The following is a 25509-nucleotide window of genomic DNA, read 5'->3' on the forward strand; positions in this document are numbered from 1 at the left end:
CTTACTCTATGAGGACGGCTTTAAATTGCGTGGTAAAGGAATGTGCTGGACAATGCTTCTGTCTTTCAGAGTGCTGCCTATTTCAATACACCAAAGATTCAGCCATATATATATATATATATATGTGTGTGAGTATGTATGTATGTGTATATATGTGTGTGTGTGTGTGTGTGTGTGTGTGTATATATATATATATATATATATATATATATATATATGATACATTCTACCTTACCCTAATCATGTATACATAGTCCTTTAATGCCTCTACTATTCATTAGACAATGATAAATAACCATAACATGCCCTTACCTGTAATGCTTTTGGGATAACACAACTTTGGTAACACTTGCTTTCTAAGGGGAAACCATTAATCATTCACATGCCTTTGGTCGACACCATCAGTCCTCCAAAGGGCTACTTATGGCTCTCTGTCCTAGGATACTGGTGTCCTACTACATGTGCTGACATTTTGCAGGAGGTAAAGCTTTCGCTTTCAGGAAGTGGAAGAGGAGAGACACGTGAGAACATTGGCACATAAAATGTGGCTAATTTTTTCTTGATTACATTCTAGTGCATTAGTCTGGAGTTGAGGGGGCTGTTTGTTTACTAAAAGGTAGCATTTGCTATTGTAATATGCTTTTCAAAGCATTGGGAATTTCAGGTTTCCCTGAAAATGGACTTTGTTTTTTGATACAAGGTGAGTGGGAGAAAAAGGTGAAAAGAACACACAAAAAGGATCTTGGATCTAACCCAAAAAGGATGGGAAATTTGCAGTGGTTTTTAAGTGCTAAACTCAAGAGGACTGCCTAATCACAGCTGGGAGGATTCTGCAAGACAGTCTTGTTTTCCTCCTAATGTATGTGTAATTATCAATAACCCAAAAAATGTCACAGGAGTAATACCTACTGTAAAAGGGAAGTTAGAAGATCCCCCGGGTCTTGTAACCAAAGTTAAATAAAGTATGTAACTACAATAGATTTTGTTTTGTTTTTGGAAGCTCTGCACAAAAGCTACCATTCACAGGATTAATGAATACCTTTAAATAGTCCAGGTTTTTTTTGTTTTGTGTTTTAGTGTCTGTTCGATTTGCAAAATCAGTTCAACTACATAAATCCCTGTCCAATAAGCCATAGTTCACAGGTGTAAAACTTTGCCATTTCCATAGATTCAGTAGAAGGAATTTTTTTTCTTTAAACCCTAAAAGGTAAATACAGAAATCAGATATGCAGTTTTTAAGGAAATAGTTACATTCAGAAATAACCTTGAAAAGTTCACCAATGATTCCTTCTAGCAAGGAAAGTCTAGTGTAATCTGGTCCCGCGTCGAGAAATCCATTCCAGTTTATAGTGCAAGACCTTTGTAAGGGGCTGTCCGGCTGCCCATCATTACTGTAAGTACCGGTATACCTTGAAACAGTGGTTTCCAGAGTCTGCAACCACGACATGGCCATCTGAAGTTAGGGCCAGGCCTTGGGGGCCGTAGAGTGGGTCAGCAGATGTGTTAATATAGGACAAAAATGATCCGCTTCCATCAAAAACCTATAAAAAAATAAAAAGCCAGAGTGCTATAGAAGTTATAGTAATATGATGAAATAGAGGAGTTAGAAAACCCTTGATGCTAATCTTTTCAGTATAAAAGCATGTGTGTAAGAGGCAGGTCAGTTAGGCATCTAAATCTTGGTTTCGGCTCAGGTGGTAATCTCAGGGTCGTGAGATCCAGCCCCTTGTGGAGCTCCGCACACAGCACAGCTGCTTAAGACTCTCTCTCCCTCTGCCCCTCCCTCACTCTCCAAAATAAATAAAAATAAATCTTTAGAAAAACTATGCATGTAAGCCCACAGGTTTGTTTAGGTCACTATCACATATCCACTCTTTCCCTCTACTTAACCTTGCTTTTTCTCCTCTAATTCTCTATGCCCCAGAGTCACTGACAAGGAGGATGCCACTGGCCAACAGATTTCACTTACATTCTTACAGTGGTCAGTTTGAGGGGAATAGCCTTCATTGGTACCTGAAAATGAATGACCCTTGTTTCTTTCTCAGTTTTCACTTTCCCTCCTTCCAGCCTCACATCCCTTTTTTATTCCCAATCATAACAGAAAAAACAGCAACAGAGGTATGGTTGCCATAGTATACTATGAGAAGATCATTTATTTTCCTTTTCAGAAAAGAGGAGTTTTAAGAAGTCAATGGTTTACTATGTACATTTGTGGGGTTGTTTTTTTTTTTAAGATTTTATTTTTAAGTAATCTCTACACGCAACATAGAGCTCAAACTCACAACCCCAAGATCAAGAGTCACATGCTCTAACCACAGCCAGCGGGACATCCCACAACATGTACATTTGTTTCGCTTTGTTTAGTTTTAGGGGGAGAGAGGCAGAAGGAGAGGGAGAGAGAGAATCTTAAACAGGCTTCATGCCCAGTGCGGAGGTCCATATGGGGCTTGATTTCACAACCCTGAGATAATGAGTGGAGCCGAAATCAAGCATCATAAGCTTAACCGACCGAGCCACTCAGGCGCCCCATGTATATCTGGACATGAAGTAGTCTTCTTTTGGTCTGTAAGCTTCTGCCATGATGAAATAAAAGGAACCCTTCTCTTTTGTAAGGCCCAGGCTTGTTTCTTTTGATCATTCTGTTAGGCCCATAGGTGTTTTAAAAGGCAGTGTGATGAGGCAGGTGCTTATGAGGGCCACAATCCAAACAGCTTACTATCTGTGGTCTTATACTGAACTGCTTTGTGAACGTAGTTCCCTGTCTGGCTTCTGGCTTTCCATCACATACAGAATGCCTCTTTCAAATGTAGATGTCAGCTGGCATAATTAAGCAAGGTAAATATAATAATATAATAGAGAAATAAAAACATTTAGAGTTTCATTTATAGCCTCAATCTTTCTTCTTCCTTCTTTTTTTAAGATTTTTTTTTTTTTTTAAGTAAACTCTAAACCTAATGCGGGGCTGGAACTCACAACCCCGAGATCAAGAGTTGCATGCTCTAGTGGCTGAGTCAGCCAGGTGCCCCTCAATCCTTTTTCTGGGAGGTAAATACCTATACCAGATTCAAACTGCTGACTACTGCTGTCTTCACAAAGACATCTGGATGCTACTAGATTTAACCAGTGCATTCTGAGGTCCCAGGAGCTCTGCACAGGGCCACATTAGCAAGGATAAATAGGCCCGTCTGCAGACGTATGTTTGGATTCATGGAGGTGTTTACACAGAGAAATGGGGGGAAAGAATAATCTTTCTTTAGTCTGAGGATTCAAAATCTTTGTTCTTAATTTTTAAAAAAATCATACATTTTTTTGTCTAGCAAAGACAACAGACCCCGTCTGAAAATAGTGTTTTACTATTTTTTTCTAGAATGTAACCACTTTTATTATTCTTTTATACCCAAATAAAATGCCAAATGCCATTTACGGCACCATTATTGCTCAACCATGACAATGTATTTAAATTCATTATTATTTTTAAAGTTTATTTTTGTTAACTTTTATTTTTTTAAGATTTTATTTATTTGAGAGAGAGAGAGAGAGAGAGAAAGAGAGAAGGGAATAAGACGGGGGAGGGCAGCAGCAAGGGAGGAGACTCCTCACTGAAAAGGGAGCCTGACTTGGGACTTGATGCTCCAGGATCATGACCTGAGCCACACAGGTGCCCCGTTTTTGTTAACTTTTAATTTTGAAAAAATTATAGGAATCTGCACTGATAGTACAGAGAAATCCTGTGTACCTTTCATCTGGTTTAGTAGAATACTCCAGTAAAACCATCTGAGTCTGGAGATTTCTTCTTGGGGAGTTTTAAAATTATGAAATAAAATTTCCTTAGTAGTTTTTGGGGTATTCAAAGTATTTTATATTGGGTGAGTTGTGGGATTTGTACTTTTTGAGGAATTTAAATTGTCAAATTTATGCCTGTAGAGTTGTTCACAGAATTTCTGTATGACTGCAGAGTCTGTAATGGTATTAGTGTCCTGTGTCTTTCCTTTATCAATCTTGCCAGAGGTTTTCAATTTTATTGCTCTTTTCAGTGAACCAACTTTCTGTTTCACTGATTTTCCATATTGTTTGCCTTACATTTCATTGATTTCTATTCCTATCTTCACCATTTCCTTCCCTCGGCTTGCTTTTAGCTTGTTTTGCTCCTTGCTTTCCAGCTTCTTGAGGTAGGAGCTCAGAATATTGATTTCTGACTTTCTAATGTAAGCATTTAGTGCTGTTAATTTCCCTCACATGTAGAATGATGGTTACCAGAGCTGAGGAGTGAGGGAAATGGGGAGAAATTGATCAAAGGGTATAAACTTCCAGTTAGAAGATGATTAAGTTCTGGGGATCTAACGCACAGTGGGGGAATTATAGTTAATAAAACTGTCTTAGGTACTTGAAAGTTGCTGAGAGGAGATCTTTATGCTGTCACCACAAAAAAAGAAATGCTAACAATGGGATGGTGATGGAGGTGTTAACTAAAGCGATAGTGGTAATCGTTTTGCGGTATTTATCAAATCAACATGTTGTACACCTTTAACTTACACAGTGTTGTATGTCAATTATATCTCAATAAAGCCAGGGGAAAAAAATCTCCCTCTCAGGATTGTCTTAGCTGCACTCCACAAACCTCGATATGCTGTTATCTGTGTTTTCCTTCAGTTCGATGTATTTTTAAGTTTTCCTTGAGGCTTCCCCTTTGATTCAGGTTATTCAGCAGAATAATGTTTTTAAATGATTAAAACAAAATACATGGGGTTATAAAGGAAAACCATTATATTAAAATATAGTTATCAAAATTTTACAAAATGGCAATATAGTAATATGTGTACTTTCTTAACACAATAAGGTAACAAGAAATAGTGATATGTCTAATATTGACTATTTTCAAAGAGTGATGAGCACAAATGGTAATTTGAGATCTTGCAACTGTAATATGGAAATTTCTGTGATTCCTCGTGGTGACAAAGTTATAGATATTACTAAAACTCCTGTGACTGTTGCCTATATTCATTGTTAAAGAAAATGATAGTTTTTAGTTAGAAGCTAGTAGAACTAGTAATATAATATTTTGGTTCAATGGACCTCTTGAGTTCTATCCACTACACACTTTAGGATTCACTCTGGTAACCTGTTGATGTTTTTCCTACTCTACCTTCCTTATTTCAGCACTTCTGGTGAGATCAAGTGGTCTATGGAGAATCTAACCCATGAAGAATGGAACACATTCCGGTTGGGAGACAGGCAATTCTTCACTTTCAACAAATAACAATTTCTCTCCACAGATACATTAGCATTTCCAGTTACCTGGATCCTGCTGTTTCCCCAGTCCGCCACAATGATGTTTCCATTTGAATCCACTGCTACACCTGTTGGAGCATTAAACTGCCCATTTCCTTCTCCATTTGAGCCGAACTTCAACATGAATTCTCCCTCCTGATTAAACACCTGTATGAGATATTTTTAAATGGTTTTATTTTAAATCGAGAACAGCTGAACCAACATTATGAGTTATAAAAATACGTATAGAGCAGGTTTTTTATAATAAGCCCTATGATTTAAGACATTCTTAAAAAAAAATCTACAAAGTAGACCCCCACATCATTTATGCTTCCCCAATTTGCTATATAAATTTGATTTATTATTTATTAAATCACTTATTTCTAACTTAACATCTGGTTTTTGAATACTTATATGAAAAATGCTTTTGTTATAAATTATAAAATATATACAAGTATAGGGTAGGATGAGAAAGTGGAGCTGTAATTTTCAACCATATAATTCTTTCTGCCTTTAAGTAAATAGTTAGTCTCAAGGACAGGCATCGTGTTTCTAAAGGATGGGTGATCAACACTGGATCAGGACCTAGGAGTTTTCGTTAGGCCAGATGCTCAGATTTTATTACCATTTTGCAAAGTCGATGTGAGAAAAGAGTAGGCCGGACTTCACACCTACAGCAGGGGAAATGTACAGGTGTGCACATGCGTGTGTGTGTCTGTGCTTAATGGCAAAGGTGAGGAATCAAAAGAAAGGCTTTTAATATATTTTTTCAAAATATATACTTAGCTAAAATAAAGAGTTTATATGACCATAAGGCTTTGCTGGATGGAGTATACCAAGGGGAGGCGGGTTGACAGAAGTGGGCAAAACCCAGAATTCTTTGGCAAATTCTCTAGTATCTGATATGGAAAAGCAATGGGTTGTTGTGGTTAATTAAAAATGCGTAAAAATACTCATTAGCAAATGAAAAAGTATTACATGCAAAGCACCATGGAGAGTAACGGTTCCTAAAATGTGGAACTGAGGGATTTCACTACACCTGAGTGCAGATCTAATTGGAAAATGATCTCAGGGTCTTTTACAGATTCTCCTGTTGCCACCTCTGTGATCATGAAAGATGAAAACGACTCTTCCTTTTAGTTATATGTACTGGGAAAGTGAAGTGAGACACTTCCATCTCTAAAGGCTAAACTTCATTTAAGATGAAAAAGAAGCATGATTGCTTCTTGAATTGCCTAACTTGCCAAGTAAGCAAGCCACCTCTTTGGTTCTTTGCAAAGAATAAAACAAGAACCAGCTTTTACTAAGATGTTATAGCTTAAAAATCTTTCCTGACTACTTTTCTCATTTCACACAAAACATTCTTGTTTTAAAGACCAATGAGAGTGTTTGCTGGCGAGGACACAATCTATTATTCTCTCATCTTTACAATTATCTTCTACCAATAATCTTTTTGTTTGTTTGTACTGATCTCTCTGAGTAAGTATGTTTTCCTCGGTATGATCCAAATGGCTCAAACACCTCTGCTCTATTTTGAAATGATAGAGAATGCCAAATTTAGTCTTACTTGTTTTGCAATGAAAAGAGAATGCATGCTGAAGGTAGCTAAAGAACTAGACCATTTGTCAGCCCTGACCTATAGGCACAGTTTTCATACTGACCACCAGAGAAGGGCCTGGAATCCAGAACCACTTCTAACTGCCACGTGTTACATGGGAAACTAAAGCCCAACTATTCCATAAAAGCTACATGGCAACAGCTATCAAAGAGAAGAGAAAAAACAAAATAGACTGGTTTTCTTAAATACGAGGAAAACTGAATTTAAATTACTAAAATAGTCTACCTCTACTGTACTGAAAACCTGACGTATTATCAGAATCTTAGGAATTATAAATTTCTCATAGTTTATTTTTCCCGCCTAAGACATCATTTAATTGCTTATAAATTATTCAGATGAAAACATATTAAGAGGCAGATGTGTGAGCTGAAATAGTTTTCACAGCGGTGATATAATGGCCAAGTTTTTTGATAACTTTCATAATCCTTTCCTGATTTCAAAATCCTACTCACCTTAAATACCACCTCCACTTGGAAGTCTTCCCTGGTAAGTCTTAGTTACAGAAATCTGCTCTTTGTTTTCTTCTGGATACTTAGAGACCTTTATATGTACCTCTTTTAAAGAAATCGCTCAGTGCTACCTGCCTTGCATGTTGATTACTTACATCTGTTTTATTTCCTTCTACATTGTCAGCCAGGGCTGGTAAATAGGAGTCCTCCCACATACCAATGCCAGTTGGTTCATAGAGGCTGCCTGGAGCACTGGGACGGAAAGGCTCTGAGGCCACAGTTGCGCTTAGTAGAAAAGAGCAACTTGATTAATAGGACTGTCTTCGGGGGTGGTGGGCAGCATCTATGCCAGGCGTTTGCTGGCCTTTGCTCATCTACACTGGTTACCTTCGGCTTAAATGCCCTCTAGTTAATGATTCCTCTACAAAGAGAGGGAAGGCTGGAAGCGTGTTACCAGACTGTGACTCCTCTCGTTACTCTTCTCACACAGGACTGTTACAGCCCTCTGGGAGGCCAGCCTAGAGCCCAGTCCCTATGGCCCCTTTGAGGTCTCCCTCCTGCCCACCACTACTTTTCTCACAGTCCTCTTGCTTTCACGGAGACAGGTCCTATAGAGAGAGAGACTGAGGGCGGTGAGGGGAGTGTGGATAGAGGTCTACCACTGTGGCAGCAACTCGGGAGAGACAACACACAGGAGGCAGCCTGAGAAGTAAGCAATGGTGGGGGTCCCTTCTCCTCCTCCAGCCCCATCACCACAGCCCACCCTGCTCTAGTCTTTACACAGGGACTTGGTAGCCACCAAAAAAAGCTCAAAACCTTTCCATCTTACTCAGGTTAAAGATGCCTTCAGGGCAAACTGGGGAAATGGAGCAGTGAAGGACTCAGAAGATGGGTGTTGAAATCTCATCCCTACGTTATTATCCCTACACTATTCCAGTTATCAACAAGAACAAACTATTTTTTGCTTTGGTTGCCCAATGGTTGTCTCTAAATACAAACTTCAGTCACTGGCCTGTATCACCTCTGCTGTTTCCTTATTATCCTTCCTTTAAAAATGCCTCACTTTAGGGGTGCCTGGGTAGCTAGGTGGCTTAAGCGTTTGCCTTCAGCTCAGGGCATGATCCCAGAGTCCTGGGATCGAGTCCCACAATGGGCTCCTTGCTCAGCGGGGAGCCTGTTTCTCCCTGGATCTGTCCCTCCCCCTGCTTATGCTCGAGTGCGCGCTCTCTCTCCCCCAGACAAATAAATAAATAAAAGCTTTAAAAGAAAAAAAAAGCCTCACTTAAAAAAAATGTAAATGAATTTACTTACAAGGGAAACTTTCTATCATTTCTGTAAGAGTAAAGCAGTACCACTTGATGTAAATAGAAGGTAACCCTAAAAATAAACATATAACTCTCCAAATAAAAATGCCTGCCAGTGCTTGGTCCGTGCCCACTGGCGTCCCTTCAGGGGAACATGCACCACACCTTGAGAATTGTGGTCTAGAATGTGACAAAACATTTCCTCTTTTCAGTAAAATGACAAATCTGTTCTGATTCATTTTTATACGTCCTGACTGGATCATAAACATCAAATTTTCCCTCCCCCCTCCATACCTAGTAAGGAAAATGTACCACACTGTTCCAGGGAGCTGAACGGGCACTGTATTCTGGGGAACACCCACACTGTGTGAGGGCATTCTAAGTATGAAATAGCTGTAGGAATGTATACTAGGGCTATCTCCCTCCTCAACTCTGGTTGTAGCAGAATTCTAATATCTAATTTTGTTTGAAAGGCATTATGGTGCAGATAATAAAAAAATGATCTAGTTTTAATTTATCGAATAGCCAAAAATATGAAGCTTCAGAAAGTTCTGCCTAAGTTTAAGCGACTGCTTTTTCAAATTTCATTCTGTAGTCATCACCATTTACGCCCGTTTCAAATTAAGAAACTCACCAACCACCCTATTTTGTTCAATTTTCTGACTCTCCAAAGTCTGTATGTCCAAATTAAAACCTGCACCTCAGGGAGAAGCAAAATCTACTCTTTGAGGTTAACTCCTTTAGTTCCTGTGCATATATATCATTATTATATTATCTTCTCTGATTGATTTCCCAATAAAAGCAGTTAAAAGGTAACAATAATTGATGTGCTGATAGTACCTTGACAGAATGATTATGGAAATCCGTAACAATAATCTCATTATTGCTATTTACAGCTGCAAAATGGGGACCTGCAATAAAGGTGAAAAAAGTAAGTGACGACTGTAATGATAAAAATGATTATAGCAACACAGCAGTGACACAATTTAACCTATTTGATACTTAAGAAAGCACAAAGAATCACAGTCTCCGTTCTTCAAAGATCATTCAGCCAGAATTCTGGCTCGAGATCCCCTGGGTCCTCTACCCTTCTACACTTGGGACTATCCACTCTGGCTTCTTTTAGAGCAAGCTGAGAGCACCAGCAGCCCTAATGAAGTGGAATGACCAGTAAGCATCAGAATTCATCCTCCAAGCCACCATCTGAAAGTCACATCTGCCAGCTTCCCTGAGGACACTTTAATCCTTTCAGGGCCCTCAGGTCCCCCTGAGGAAAGATGTGGTGATTCTCGGTCCTGAGAAAAAGACTCCAATATTTAATATTTTTTAAAAAGTAGAGCAGAAATCCATACTCGGTAATTTGGGGTGACATTCAGAACCTGGCAGCACTGGAGACAAAGCACAAAAAAAAAAAAAAAAAAGATGATGCAAATTGTTGTCAAATGCCAAAAGCATCCTCTCAAAAAGAAAACATAATAAACTGCTTTCAGCCTCTTCTTGCAGATTTGAAAAACTAAGCAACTTGTGCTTGCAAAAGGGCTACGCCAAAAAGAGAGGTAATAGAACTGCCCTTCCTGAACATTCTAAAGTCCTGCTCTCCTATCATCACCTATCATCACCTAGGAAAGTGAAAAAAATTCTCATCCAGAAGCTCTTTAGACAAAGCTACAGCTAGAGAGAATTAGGAGGAACACTACTATTCGTCAAACATCTTTATTTTTAAAATATTTACCTTAAAATTTATGTTTTACTTAATAATAATATTCAAAGATCAGACTTCTGAGTTGCACGCGGCTGCCAACAGAAATCGCACGTGGCCTGCAGCCCAACTTACTGCCGGTAGAGTCACTGAGAAGCATCCCACCATGCTTTCCTTTAGATTTCATCCCCAGTGTCTTTCCCAAAGCCGGCAAACACTGGGGATTGAGGCAACTTCCACATGCTCCAACATCATGCAAATGTGAGCAGAAGAAGCATAAAAAAGGGGGTTTACATATTACCATTGAGTGTACCTGCAAACTGCCTGTCCCCATTTCCTCGGCTACCAAACCTGGTGACTATCTTCCCATTTGGCTGGAAGATAAACACGCAGCACGCCTTGTTGTCCACCACGATGATGTGCCCGTTGCGGTCCACAGAGACTCCCTTGGGCCCCATCAACTTTCCGGATCCAATTTTTGTCTGTTAGAAACAAGTACAGAGAAGGAGGTTTAAAACACTACGGAACATGAAGGCAGACATCTGTTTTAGTGCAAATGTACCTGAATATTCAAACGGGGGTGGACAACTACTCAGAGGTCATGGGCTTCTGTTTTTGTCACGTCCATTAACTGCTACTAAGATTTATGCGAAATCCTTACTTTTTAAGGGGATCACCACCAAAAATGTTCTTGAATCCCCCTGGCTGAGGTCACCGTTCCCTTGTAGAGATGCAGTGTGGTCTAGCAAAAGATCACAGGATCAGGAGGAGGGAGACATTCTACACCTGTCGCTTGCTTTAGACACACCTAGAATAGCACAAGTACATTTGATTTCCTCAAGCTTTGGATTCCTTATACATCAAAAAGTGTATTAAAAAAAAAAAGACTTTAGTAACTACCAGTGGCATTTTTGGAATATGTACAAGTAAAACAATGTCAAAAGGTATTTAGTGTATAATATAGCCCGTATTAGGCAGTCGTTAAAGGGAAGCTATCATTGTCATTATTGGGATCATAATTAATATCAAAATCACCAAGCCTCTGGCATTGGACTTCACCAGTGTTAAGTTCCATGAAGGCAGGAATCATGTCCGTTTTATCCACTACCGTGTACTTAGAGCCTAGTGTACTTCCTGGTGCCCAATAGGGACTCAACAAATATTTGCTGAATATATTGACTTCAAGAGCCTAGTATTATTTAGGGTAACCATGATGATTGAATAGTTCCGGTTTTCAGTATTTTAAGATGGGAGAAAAGCATTTGATTTCTCTCAAACACATACCATATTCATTTTAAATCTTATTCATTTTTCTGAGTAGACTATATAAATGCCTGTTTATATACTTTTATAGCAACATTATAAAGAAATATTTTACTCGTGCTCCCATTTATTTACTTATGCTTTATAGCATAAGTAAATGGAGCACCAACTCTGTGGCTGAGGGTTGCAGGCATTGAGTAGGCAATGCCAAGACCAGCCCCTACCCTGGAGATGTCTCTGTCACATTACAGAGAAAAATACGGTCACTGGGTCCTTTTTAAAGTGCCTGGTATTGAGTGTCTGATTTGGGAGACTGGGAGATTTGGGAGAATTCAAACAGGCGATGTCAGAAGCCAAAGAGAACAAAAACTTATTACCTATTAAAAACTTAATAGGATGAGTCACTACAGAAAGGAAGGAGAGGGAGCACCCAAGGGGAGGGAGCAGCCAGGCCGAGTGCCCAGTGACGGAGGAGGCAAGAGCCGCCGCTCCCCTAGGCACTGAGGCTTAGAGGGTAGAGTAGATCTCTGTGTGTTTTTATAAATGCTTCCTCAAACATATTATTAAACAAACCAAGGTCCTGAACAATGGGTATAGTCTGAGCCCACCTGATTTAAATGGGTTTATGTCTGTATATGTATTCCTGGAAGAGAAGGTAAGAAGCCAGCGGTATTACTGCTGGCAGAAGAAACTCTAACTTTTCATTTGATGCTCATCTGTAGGGTTATTTTAAAAACCTATCTGCATGTATTACTTTTTAAATTAAAATTTTTAATCCCCCCAAATTTACATTTCCATAGGTTCTGTTTTAGTCCTCTTATTTTCTCTCTCTGCCTGGTAGAAATATAACATAAGCCATATCTGTAATTAAGATTTTTCTAGTAACCAACATCGGAAAAACTAAGAAAAAAAAGGGAAAAGTATGTAAATCATATATTGTATTTGACCTAACATATGATAAACAGTTATTTCAGAAGGTAATCAATATTAAAATTAACGATGATATATTTTACTTTTTTTTTTTTTACTAAGTCTTTAAAATCCAGTGTGTATTTCACACGCATAGCACAGCTCAGTTCAGACCAGTCCCATTTCAAGAACTCAGCATCCACTGTGGCTAGTGGCTACCAAACTGGACAGCGTAACTCTCTACACTTCTTCTAAGACCTCATTTATGCAATGGCATCAACCTTCACCTCTGTGTGTAAGAATCTCAAATCTGTATCTTTAGTCCTGACCTATTTTACAAGTTATTACCCTAAACTCAACCAGTATTAAGCCAAATTTATCTCCTTTCCAGCACTTAAAAAAAAAATTAGCACCTCCTGATTTCCTAGTTTCTTTTATGATACCACAGTTCATCCAAACTCAGGATCAAAATTTCAGAGCCAAATTTACTCTTTTACCAGTTGGAACCTCAGTTTTCTCACCTGTAAAATGGTAGCTATTGCATTTACCTCCTGGGTCATGCAGATTCTGAAGGACAGTGCGCCAAGCACAGCAGATGGCACAAAATCTCCTTCTCTCCACCCATTCCATTGCTGTCATACCTGCCACTCAAGTGTTAACAGAGACATGCAGGTATGTGCAGAAAGAGGGTATGGAGAGAGGGATAGGGACTTCTTCATAGTGGGAGTTCAGACAGTGTGGGATTTTTCATTCTTACAAGCTTATAGATGAGATTCAAATTTGTTGTCTTGAGTACGAACAGACACATTTACTTAGGAAGGAAACAATGGGATTCTTCCAAGGGAATCTGTTATATAAATTTGATTCTGACTTTGTAAATTAGCTCAGAGATCAAAGAGGCTGTACCATAACGATCTATAAAGATACTGTATTCTTTCATGTTGTAACGGAAGATATGTCAGTAGAGATCAAAAGGAAGTGAGGACCCTCTGATTATTACAGCAAGAATATTATTACCACGTAACACTATGAACACTAGCTGTACTTTAGAATGCCTCAGTCATATAATACCAAATAGATGGCAATTACATAGAACAAAGACAGAAAATAAAGGACTGTTGCCATTCCATCATGCAGTAAGAGCTACAGCAGGTCTTAAAAAAAAAAAAGGGCAGAAAACCTGAGATGTTGAGTGCAAACCTCTTTTTCTTCTACTTTCATCACTCCCAGCATAGCTGCACCAGATTTTACCATGTTAGTGTGAATGTGAAAGTAACATTCGCATGTTAATGTGAAACTAAGAGTCACTGCACTTGGCCTGACGTGTTCCCTGTCTTAAACCCAATAGTGAGCAGAGGTATTTTAGACCCTGACTTTGAAACAGGTAAATAGAAGTATTTAACTCAACAAGTAGATCCTTAGATTGAAGAAGGAAGAGATGAGATATTTTAGGATATGCTGGGGCCTCTGTGTCTGTTCTAGGGTTACAAAAGCCTTCTGGGATGGGCTGAAAGATGTAAATCGACAGAAAAGATGGCAAGGAAAAAATCAGAAGCAGAGAGGAATGAAAATTAGGGCTAAGAATTTGGTGAGTAGAAGAAAGAAAAGGGGATAAGCGGTTATGTCTCTAGAACTAACTAGGAACAAACACAAAGAATTCACCTTTGTGTTGAGGGTTTGTCTTTCTGAGCATGTGTTTAATTTTACTTAACACCATGAAAAGAAAATAAGTATCTTTCAGTAAATGGTCGAGCAAATGGTAAGTCGGATGAGCTCCCATTACAGTATTAAAGCATTTTTACTTGCTATCCTTTCACTCCCAATCAACGCCTACTGAAAATAAAAGGGTATGCTGAAACTCTACCTTATCTGTCCTCTAGAGGGCACAAGTGTTATTGTTTATTCCAATTACTACAACAGTATTCCAGCTGTGAGGATCTGGATCTCCCAGGTTAGTGTCTATTACATACAGACTATCGAAAAATTGAATGAAAAATGCGTAATTCAGGAAGGCCTTCTCTCCTAAATATAAAACTTCAGTTTCAAAATGTCTTAATATAGTAGATATAAAATATTTCAGTATATTAGACATAAAACTGCTGCCTTTATACTTGTTTTAGCATCCGTTTATGAAGTTAGAGACAGGTCATGATTTTGCTAGAGTATGTAACACAAGGAAATGGGTTGTCTCCAAATTAGACGGATGTCGCTGAACAGTCTTCCTTCTGTTCATGTTAAAGCTGTTGTATTTGAGTATGTCTTACTACAAATACAATTACAAAAACATAAAAAGAAGGGGAGGAAGGTAGAGATCTAGAAAGGCAAGAGACCTTTCTGTGTATGTGGCCATCATATGGAGTCATCAAATTTGTGGTGGAACAAGAAAAAAAAACCTCAAGGGCAGTTGAAGAATTGTGTGGCATTTGAATTGAAGAATGTGGCGGAATTAGAAACTACAGCTTTTGAGTCTCCTAGATTGAAAAGATGCTGCCCCACATAAAACAGAGGCTCCCATCTGAGGGTTAGTAATAATGGAAGTAACTTGTTTTAATAAAAATGAGGGGGTGACTGTAGTGATCCAACAACTTTAAAAAGGGAAATATAAATTCCTCCAAAAAGAAACTACTGAGTGAACTTCATGTAATCTTCAGGATTCCAAAATAGATTATGAAGAGCATCAATCTCTCAACAGATGGAAAAGGAAGTTCTGACCAAGTGCTGGCAAGTCCTGGAGTCCAAATTACAGCTGATCAAACAGACTTCATTTCTTGGACAGGGTTACTGGACGCAGATGCCTTTTTCATACAAGGCAATATAAAATCCAAAAATAAATCTGTAATCCTTACCCAAATCCCATAAAATATATATTTTTTTAATCCAACTTTGACATAGGAGACTATTGAGGCTCAGGGAACTTATATCAGTAGTTCATAAGTTGCAGACCTGGGATTCCCAAGGGTTGATTTGTCTGAGTGAAAGTACATGAGAAGCCTCTAGCAGGCTGGACAGGGCAATACAGGAGGCACAGTGCTGACAGACTTCGAAAACATGTTTGACAAAGTGTCTCAATCTTCGTGAGAACAACAGAGAACAGGCTGCATGATAATATTCTTTGAGGACACCTTACAAGAGATTCCTGGTACCCCTAGCAGGCTCTCTACTCTTCAGTGACTTGCTGAAGAAAGAGATGATGCTGGGGACAATAGCAAATATGTCAAGTGATGGAACCCCCCCCCCAAAGTACAACTAAACTCCCCTTTTCTCTGTGCTGCCAGCCACCATTTTCTTTTCCTCCCAATTCCTATTTACACATTTCACCAGTAGGTTTTCAGATTGCACCAAACAATGTATGACTGATTCGAGGCTGACACAAATTGTTTTGTGTCATTCTGGTGTCGTTTTTCCTCAAGAGGCTTGTAGGTTTTTCAAACCAGGTCTTACAATTCTGGTTCTCCCATATCATCCTCTATCACAGGCCTGAGACAATAGAAGGCAACTTCATACATGCCAATCTGTGGGTTAAGTGGGGAGATACCAGTGGCCCCTTCGATACCCTTTTCTAACAGCTATTCTTCATTGCATTTAGGTAAATATGATCATACGTAAAAAGAAAGTGACTGAGCAACCTAGCAGCTTGACAAAATGAAGCCGCTATTTCCTATATATAAGATTTAGGACAATATCACTGTTCCTCTCCATAAAGGTTAGATGGAACAATGTGAACAGGTCTTTGTATATGAGAACTTGTCGAAGTTCATCTTTATAGTTCCTATTTCTTCTCTCTACTGTTTAGCAGCCCCCTGGCAGCTTAATCTTACCTTAAACTTGCCATCAGAAGAGAAAATGCTAACCCACTTATTATCATAGTCTGCGATGATTATGTCCCCGCTGGGATGCACAGCCACTCCTGTGGGCCGCTGCAGCTGCCCAGGAGAGCGCCCTCGTATGCCAAACCGACTTTTGAACTGGCCGTCATTGGAAAATATCTGCAAAACAGATGACATTCCTTGGAACGTGAACTTGCACAGAAATGAGTGAGGGAGAAACAGTCAAGAACACGCCCATCATATGTACTACAGGCCAGGACAAGCAAATCCCATTTGAAGAAAAGCCTCTCCACAATTGTAGGCTTCTCTTTCTTTGTACTGTAGATCTGAAGTCTTAAGAAGGAATATGCACAGAAAGGTATATAACAAGGGGCCATACCTGTACACATTGGTTGTTGCTATCTGCAATTAGTATCTTTCCACTTGTAGACGCAGCCACCCCTTGGAGATTTGTAAATTCTCCTTTATTTCTTCCTTTGGTACCTAGAAACAAATTATAAAACCACAGAGATTAAGCAACAGAGAATTAGATCTTCCCGTTTCTTCAAGAGAATTAGCCAGGCTTCCATAGGGAACCTGAGAATGTACTTTTTTAAATTATACTTGAAAAAAAAAGCACCTCTCCCACCATGACCTAATGCATAGGCTCCTAAACATCTCTTCCAGACCAATGAAGTTTTTGTAAAAATCACTTTTTTTAGGCAAATGCAATCTTGTCTTAAGCTGTAGCTATATAGTATTTTAATATTATATTAATAATCATATTAAAATATATGTAAGATTTCACAAACAATAAAAAACCTAATACTACAATCAATGATACGCAACAGTAGAGGGCCTTATTTTAGAGTTTTGCTGAAACCCCACCCTCTCACTCAGCAGCTTCTGGAAGAAACCGGACTTGAAGAAGCTTCTAAGCAGCAGCTTTCAGTACATTTAACAAACCACAGGGCCTCAGATGTTATAAAACTAGCAGGCTGATGGTCATGTAATGATTAACTTACGCATTATTTTCAAAGACTCAGTATCTCATAGCGCTTTCTGGATTAAATAAATACAAAAGGGGAAGGAAAGTTAATTAATCCAATAATACGCTCATCCATACTAGGCTTTTCAATGAGAGATGAGGCAGGAGGGAAGAAAAAACGAGGGCGTCTGTGGGTTAACAGATGTCTCTTTTTGTTTTAAAACAAGTATTTGTAACTTATTTCAATAGGACCGTGTAACTATTAAGGGACAGAAACAGACTGAACTTTGCTCAGAAAGGACCAGGAAGGAGGTTTCGATTTTCACAATTAGACAAAGCTACATCTCAGCTTTTCGGGGGGGCACTTTTTATCATTTCATTTCACCCTATCATTTCATTTTTTATCCTACTCCAAAGAGCAATGTGATCTTTTGGCTCTAGGCATGAACGCGGTGCCATAGGCACGCGGATGGTGGCTGGCGTCAGACACGGGCTTATGCACTGCTCAGAAATGGTTAGACTCTTCTGAAACAGATCTGTGGGCTTAGGAAGTGACAGTGGCAATGGAGTTCAGCTCCGAATAAACTTGACAGCAGAACTGCCGGGCAAAAACATCTTACTTGGATCACCTGGTCCTCACCATGTAACGGAACCCAAGTTCATTTGCCTGATGTACAGCAAAGACAGACTCCGAGACATGGGGTAAGCCACAAGGAAAGGGCTTACTCTAGAGGCAGCCATTGGAGGGGACGGGGAGGACAAGCCTCCAATCTGCCTCCCTGAAGGAGGAGAGGCAAGGAAATTTAAAGGCAAACAAAGGAGGTCTGGGGAAAAGTTGCAGCTACACTTCTTAGTCTGCAGCTTGGATCAGTCTGGTGAATGCTTTGGTTACTGGCTTCAACCCAATCCACAGGGCAGTTTGCTGTTTTACCGAAATCCAGGATTCTGCCAAGTTTACTCACCACCTCTATGTCTCATCCACTCTTACTAACACAAAAGAAAAGTTTGAGATCCAGATTCTCAAAAGAACATCTTCCACGTTGTGGAAGAATGAGTTCTGTTTGATATCAAACGTATCAGAAGAGATGATCTTTTATACTTGACCTTCGGAGAATCCCTACAGTAAGCATGTTTATGATAACAGCTAACGCTCTCTTAAAATGACACGTTGCTGTCTGTTGTTGGCAGGGGAGGGGGTGTTTAACTCTTAAGGGAGGCATGTGCCAACATGGTATTTATTAGCTCCTGGGCATTCCTGCTGATGTCTGAATTCAGTTTATATATATTTAAAAATTTTATTTATTTTTCAGAGAGAGAGAGAGAGAGAGAGAGAGCAGGCGTGCACAAGCAGGGGGAGTGGCAGGCAGGAGAAGCAGGCTCCTTGCCCTGGGACTCGATCTCATGACCCTGGGATCATGACCTGAGCGCCAGAAGACGGACACCTAACGACTAAGCCACCCAGGTGCCCCATATACATACTTTTTAAAAGGTATTGGGGGCAAGGTCAAGAGTTTCTCAAGAATGAGACTTAATTTGTCAGGAATATTTGATAAAAAACAAATGTTTTTATGAGCAAGAGGAAGAACTAAGGACCAAGTAAAGAAACACAATAAAAAAGCGAGGTCCTACAGCTCAGATTGGAACATAAACAAAAGAAGTGCCTCCATAAGGAAACTCCAGGCTGTTCTAGGTCCTTCCTTATGTAAAATGGGAAGGGCACCCATGGCTTGGAGGACACACTGGGAGGGGAAAGAAATACTGAAAATGGGGAGGGGAATAAGAAACACCTGAACAGGGTAGATGGACTCTGGTGCTGTCCTTCTGGCCCAGGCAGGGACAGAAACCTGCCTGTTGCCCTCTTTCATCTAACCGTTTGTCTGACCTGCTCAGGACCAAGCCTATTCTACTCAGAGAAGGTTCTGCAGGCAGCAGGTTCATGTTTGAAAGGAAGGGAAAAACCATGGGAGAATAGAGCTTTAGCAGAAGCTAAGGGGTGCCTTAGTCAAAAAGATTTCATTTTACTTCTGCAAATGCTGAAGGAGAGAATGTACATGAGCAAAAAATACTAACACTTTCATCTTTGCAGAAGTGAACATACATTTCTGAGCGTAGGTGAAACTTGGGAAGACATTTCTTTGGGCTCCACGTCAATACCGTCTGGAACAAGGAGAAGGAAGACTCTGCCCAGTGTGAAATGAATGGAGATGCTCAGTGCCTACCAATACCGGGTCGTGAGAGCAACGGAAACTTGTTGCCAAAGACCACGCTGCTGGAAAGACTCTACAGCCTCTACGAAGCTCCAGGCCCACGTGCTGGCCCAGCTCTTATTCTCAGTCTCAAGTTAACTAGAGCTTGAGTCTGCTGTCCCACAAATAAAATCACAGGGTCGGAAGAACATCTATTAGTCCAGGTGTGTGTGTGTGTATTTTTAAAGATTTTATCTAATTATTTGAGAGAGAGGGGGAGATGGCACAAGCAAAGGGGAGGGGGAGAAGGAGAGGGAGAAGCAGGGAGCCCAACTTGGGGCTCCATCCCAGGATCATCCCTGAGATCATGACCTGAGCCAATAGCAGACACTCACCCAACTGAGCCACCTAAACACCCCTTGACTATATATTTTTGAAAAAGCTAGATAGAGCAGACACTGCCATTTCAATTTTATATTTATTTTTAAAAATCTTTTTAAGCCACATGGCTTAGTATTCAAACAGCTGGGGTTGGCATGACTGATAATACCTTCTGATTCTTAAGGGTATCTTTCATCTTGTCAGAAAGTATTGATCATTTTTCTAAAAAATCTATTTGAGTTTTTAAGCATAGCAGGATCACAGTGTTATTCCTGAAGATCAAACAAAACTACCAGCATATTCTTGAGGGATCGCTAATGCTATCTTCACTAGCAGTTAATTAAGCTTCAAAAATATTGAGGGTGTGTAATAATGTGGAAATACAGCATATTATCATGCTGAAATGCCCACAATCCAGCTGTTTATAAAGTATGTTGGGACCAAAATAAAATAAATTCCAGAAGTTAGAAATAATTTGGGATCATGCTTTACTCTTCAAGATTTTTAGTATATTCTGTTCGGACTACAGAAAATCCCCCCTCCAAACTATTCTACATAACGAAAACTAGTTCTTTTGTAATGAATATAAATGTAACATAAACACACATAGTACTTATAAAATCTTTTCCTGACTACGTTGATGTACAAGATTTCATTTGGTGGTTATGTTTTGGCTAGTAAAATGAGTAACACCAGTCTTAAAAGTAATTATAAACAATTTGGCAACAATTCCGTAAGATAATTAAACTGGTTTTTCCCAGATGTTAAACTAGCCCATGAACCATGAAATGAATATTTAAGCCAACGGCTTCTCATCTGTGCTTCTCCGGGGAACCTCCACCCATGCCCCCGGGAAGATCACTCAAGGAAAGCCCCTGGACTGAAATAGGGATCAAGAACTGCGAATTTCCTCCCACCCCCACTCCAACTTAATAGGAGAATTAACGCTAAACAAATCTAGATACTCTGAATGGGATAATGCAAGAGGATGAACTCAAGCAAAAAACAGGGTCTAACACAGGCTCTTCAAACAAGTAGGTGCTTAGCAAATATTTGTGGAATGAGTGAGTGCACGGACGAATTATTAGCAACGGAGTAAATTACACCCCACGTTACATCATGGAAAAACAAAATGTTCAGTAATATTTACAGCATTTTCATAGTATATTCTCTAATGCACTTCCTGGAACAACCCCAAGAGTTAGCAGGACAAAAATTACTGTTCCATTTTATAGATGAGAAAATGAAGCTAGACACATCACAAAGGTAGTAAAGACAGAGAAAAGAATAAAACTCAGGTCTCCCGCTCTTATACACATCCTTTTTTTTTTTTTTTTTAATTTTAAGTGATCTCTATACCCAACATGGGGCTTGAACTCATGACCCCAAGATCAAGATCAAGACTTGTATGTTTTACTGACTGGGTCAGTCAGGACTCTCCCCCGTTTGCCTTTTTAAAGACTTATTATTTTAGAGAGAGTGACAGAGAGACAGAAAGAGCAAGGTGGGGGGAAGGGGCAGAGGGAAAGGGACAAACAAACTTAAGGAGACTCCCTGCTGAGCAAGAACTCCTATGCAGGGCTTGATCTCAGGACCCTGAGATCACAATCTGAGCTAAAGCCAAGCATCAGCCGCTCAATGGACTGAGCACCCCAGGTGCCCTAGCGCCCCTGCTTTTTTCTAAGTAGACTTTAGCATACCAGGTTCTAATTAGACTTTAGAATACCAGGTTCCTGATTACCTCTGGGCTCATATGGCTCATGCTTTCGCTCTAAGACCCTTAGGAACTCCATCCCCTAGCACATGGCATTTTAACTGTTTAACTGTCTCTCTCTAAACATTAGTTCTCCGAGGGCAGGGGCAACATCTGTCCTGTTTGCTGCTGCACCCCATACCCCAGCACAGTGCCTAGCACTCAGGACATCCCTCTTACATTATAAGCAAGCCCACTAGAATACAAAGAGTACAAAGGAGTGTTTCATTCCATTCTTCTCACTGACACATTAAGGTATGGTGTATGAATTACATAATTTGAAACAATTCAGCTGTGATTCTTTCACTCCCTCCCACATCTTCTGGCTTCCCTTCTGTTTAATGATTTTCTTTAGTAGCTGACAAAACCAGCTTACCGCTTCTAGTCAGCAAACTCTAACAGTGCAGGGGAAAATAATCCCGGTGTCTCATCAACAGATGCTCTAAGCTACCTCCCTAAACTCATTCAGGATTGTTTTCCAGCACAGTATCAGAGTTAGCACAGTAACTCATTCACAGTGGGCATATAATTCAGTTTTCAGGCATGGGAGGTATCAAATCTCTCAACTTTGGAAAACCATGGTAGTTAAAAGACATTTAAGATGAAGAGGAATCGTCATACGATTAAAAAGGCAGGGGTTGGGGCGCCTGGGTGGCTCAGTGGGTTAAGCCTCTGCCTTCAGCACAGGTCATGATCTCAGGGTCCTGGGATCGAGCCCCTCATTGGGCTCCCTGCTGAGCAGGAAGACTGCTTCCCCTGCTCTCTCTGACTGCCTCTCTGCCTACTTGTGATCTCTCTCTCTCTGTCAAATAAATAAAATCTTATAAATAAATAAATAAATAAATAAATAAAGGCAGGGGCATCAGAGGCCCAGGTGTCTTGGGTCCTGCCCTAAAGCTTTTGGAGCCCCCATTTCTTCAGGAGGAGGGATAATTATATGTTGTGGTAATCTGGCTCTTGAGGGGCGGGAACCATGGGAAGAGCTCTGACTTGTAGCTCTCGCCCACTTCTGTAGTGTAAATGCTCCCCTCAAGGTTGATGTCCGGCTTGCTAACATGAAATCACGGAGCTCAGAGTTAGGAGGTGGTGTGCACGGAAGCATGTGCCTCTTATGTTGTGGTAGGTATTCTCTGCTGTGGGGGCATTAGGAGCTGGAAGGGTGTCTTCCCTACCAAAGATTTAAAGTAAGATTTTTAGTAAGACACCACACAGAAATGGACTGCACAAAGCCTGGCTCAGAGAATGCTTAGTCCTTCCTTCTCTTCTGCTCCCCATCCATCCCTCCTGAACCACACTGAAGCTCATGATTTAAAGTAACTTCCTTATACATTTCACTCCCAAATGGATCTCTAGCCCTGGTTTCTTTGCTGAGCTCCAAACCTACGCTCTAAAGTGCCTAGGGTACACTTCAGCCTGGTTGATCAAAACTGAAATCCGCCCCTTTCCTGACTATCCTTACCTGGGTGGATGAGGATAATAGTAACAACAAAAGCCAACATTTATTGAGTCCTTACTATGCACCTGTACTCTTTGAATACATTTTACATATGTTATTTTAATCCTTTCCAGATCAAGTACACCTTAATACCATCCCTATTTTATAGATAAAGGAACTGAGGCACAGAAGGTTACATAATTTCCCCTAAATCATATAGCTAATAAATAGCAGGCTGGGATTTAAATGAGGGAGTCAGTCTTTTCAGTTCTTGACTGCTCTTCAAGACTTAGGTTAACTCTTACTTCTATACGACAGCTACGAATAAAATGTCAATTAGTATTACCTCCCTTTGCCTCTCTAAAGTGGACTGCGGGTCATTCAGTACCAGTCGTTATGCGAAGTCCCTAGGAGGCGGGTGGTTCTTCTCCTACCCATTTTATGGAGGACACTGAGGCACTGAGAGAAGAAACTTAGCCAGGACCGCACAGATGAGGAAGTGGCAGTGCTGGGGCTGGGACCCAGGACAGCTGGCTTCAGAGTGCACAGCCTTAACTGCCACTCACTCTACCCGCTCACGTCCCTACAGCACGCAAGTCACACACCGAGAATTCAGTCTGGTCCCGGAGCCTTGCCCTCTCTGTCCTGAGCATGCGTGTATTTATTTGTTGGCTTATTTATTTATTTATTTTTAAGATTTTGTTTACTTGAGAGAGAGAGAATGAGAGAGAGCACAGTGGGTGGGGGAAAAGGTCAGAGGGAGAACCAGACTCCCTGCTGAGCAGGGAGTCTGCTGCAGGACTCCATCCTGACACTCCCGGATCATGACCCAGGATCATGACAAGAGCTGAAGGCAGTCACTTAAGGAAGGATCTGAGCCCTCAGGCACTCCTTCCTGAGCCTTTATAAATTGGCCATTTCCTCTCCACTGCACTGAAACACTCTGAACCCTGGCACTTGTATTAGCTCAAGCGGACTACTGCTTCCTGGGGGAGACTTTACATGACCTAGAATGCCTCCAGGCTCTCTGGAAATAAACAACTTAGTAAGCCACCACACTACATCACCCAGTTCAGGGCCTCCCCAGAGACCCAGCTATGGGTCTCAAACTCCAGTGAGCATAAGCATCACTGTGGCTTACAGAAACCATCTCCCTGGCCCTCCCCAGAGACTGAGACCAAAGTTCAAGCTCCTTATCAAGGAAAACACAACCTTCTCTCTGCTTCTATTTCATTTGAGGCTCCAAGAGGATGGCATCGTTTACGGTCCTTGAACCGCTCAGTTTCTCACCTTCCTGCCTTTGCGCCCGCTCGCCCTTCATCTGAAGCACCCTTTTTTCCCTTACATCTGACACTCCCTTTCAGAGCCAGCTTAGGCTTAGAGGCTATCTCTGGGGACCTCCCGGGACTCCTTGCCACTCCAGCAACTGTGTCTTGATTGAAGCTGAAGGTACATTTCTGTACACAACTGTCTCCTTTGGACGGTCGCCTCCTCTAAGTCACAGTCAGAATCTCATCCCTCTTTGTACCACGACCCAGCCAAGTATCTGGCACATAGTAAGTGCTCAACAGCAGAAGTCCATCTAACTTGGGGGCTGGATAATTGGTGAGGAGGGTGAAAATGGGAGTCAGATTTAGCCCTGAAAAATCCCTTCCATCACCCAGAAAGTGAGGATTCACTCTGAGTACACAGAATCAGCACATTATTTATGGTTGTTGAATGAACCCTCATACATGTATTATGAAAACTATACATCCTGAAGCACAAATTGAGTGCCTTGAGTATGTGTGAGACCAATTGAGGGACCGTGGTTACCCTGCAGGTGTAGAGCTGAATTTCAGTGAATTTTGGGTTACATGTGGCAGGCTTCACCACAGCACAGAGGGACTGGTCAAACTGTGCGTGTTTTTTTGTTTTTGTTTTTTAAATAACATTTTAAAGGTGTATTTTATCTTTTTTTTTTTTTTTTGAAGATTTATTTCTTTGAGAAAGAGAGAGACCGTAACTGGGGGGAAGAGCAGAGGGAGAGAGGCAGACTCCCAGCTGAGTGTGGAACCCAAAGCAGGGCTCCATCCCTTGACCCAGAGATCTTAACCTAGCCAAAGAGTCCTAGGCTGTATGCTTAACCGACGGAGCCAACCCAGGCGTCCCCCAAACTGTGCATGTTCTATTGTTATGCACCTAAAAGCTGAATTGTACAGAGAAACTTAAAGTTCGGAAACAAAATTATAGGGATGCCTGGGAGGCTCAGTCAGTTAAGTGTCTGCCTTTGGGTCAGGTCATGATCCTTGCTCAATGAGGACTCTGTTTCTCTCTGCCAGCCGCTCCCCTTGCTTGTGCATACTCTCTCTCTGGCAAATAAGTGAATAAAATCTTTTAAAAAAAATAATAGTTACAATTGTAAAAAAAAAAAGTTGAAAGTCTTCTAATTATTAATATAAACTCTACCT

General features: G+C 40.5%; 1 protein-coding gene across 1 annotated transcript in view; it reads right to left on the minus strand.

Annotated features, from left to right (window-relative positions):
* Positions 1-439: 439 nt before the first annotated feature.
* Positions 440-25509, minus strand: part of LOC111154950 (tripartite motif containing 2) — a 59050-nt gene continuing 33980 nt past the window's right edge. The window contains exons 7-12 of the mRNA XM_022514917.1: positions 16717-16820; positions 16329-16496; positions 10652-10820; positions 9480-9550; positions 5296-5436; positions 440-1541 (exon numbers count right to left, since the gene is read on the minus strand). Coding sequence (XP_022370625.1) covers positions 1389-1541; positions 5296-5436; positions 9480-9550; positions 10652-10820; positions 16329-16496; positions 16717-16820 — 806 coding nt within the window. The 3' untranslated portion in view covers positions 440-1388. The remainder of the gene's footprint in view (positions 1542-5295; positions 5437-9479; positions 9551-10651; positions 10821-16328; positions 16497-16716; positions 16821-25509) is intronic.

The sequence above is a fragment of the Enhydra lutris genome, unplaced genomic scaffold (assembly GCF_002288905.1).
Source record: "Enhydra lutris kenyoni isolate GAN:26980312 unplaced genomic scaffold, ASM228890v2 scaffoldscaffold3, whole genome shotgun sequence".
Taxonomy (NCBI): Eukaryota; Metazoa; Chordata; class Mammalia; order Carnivora; family Mustelidae; genus Enhydra; species Enhydra lutris.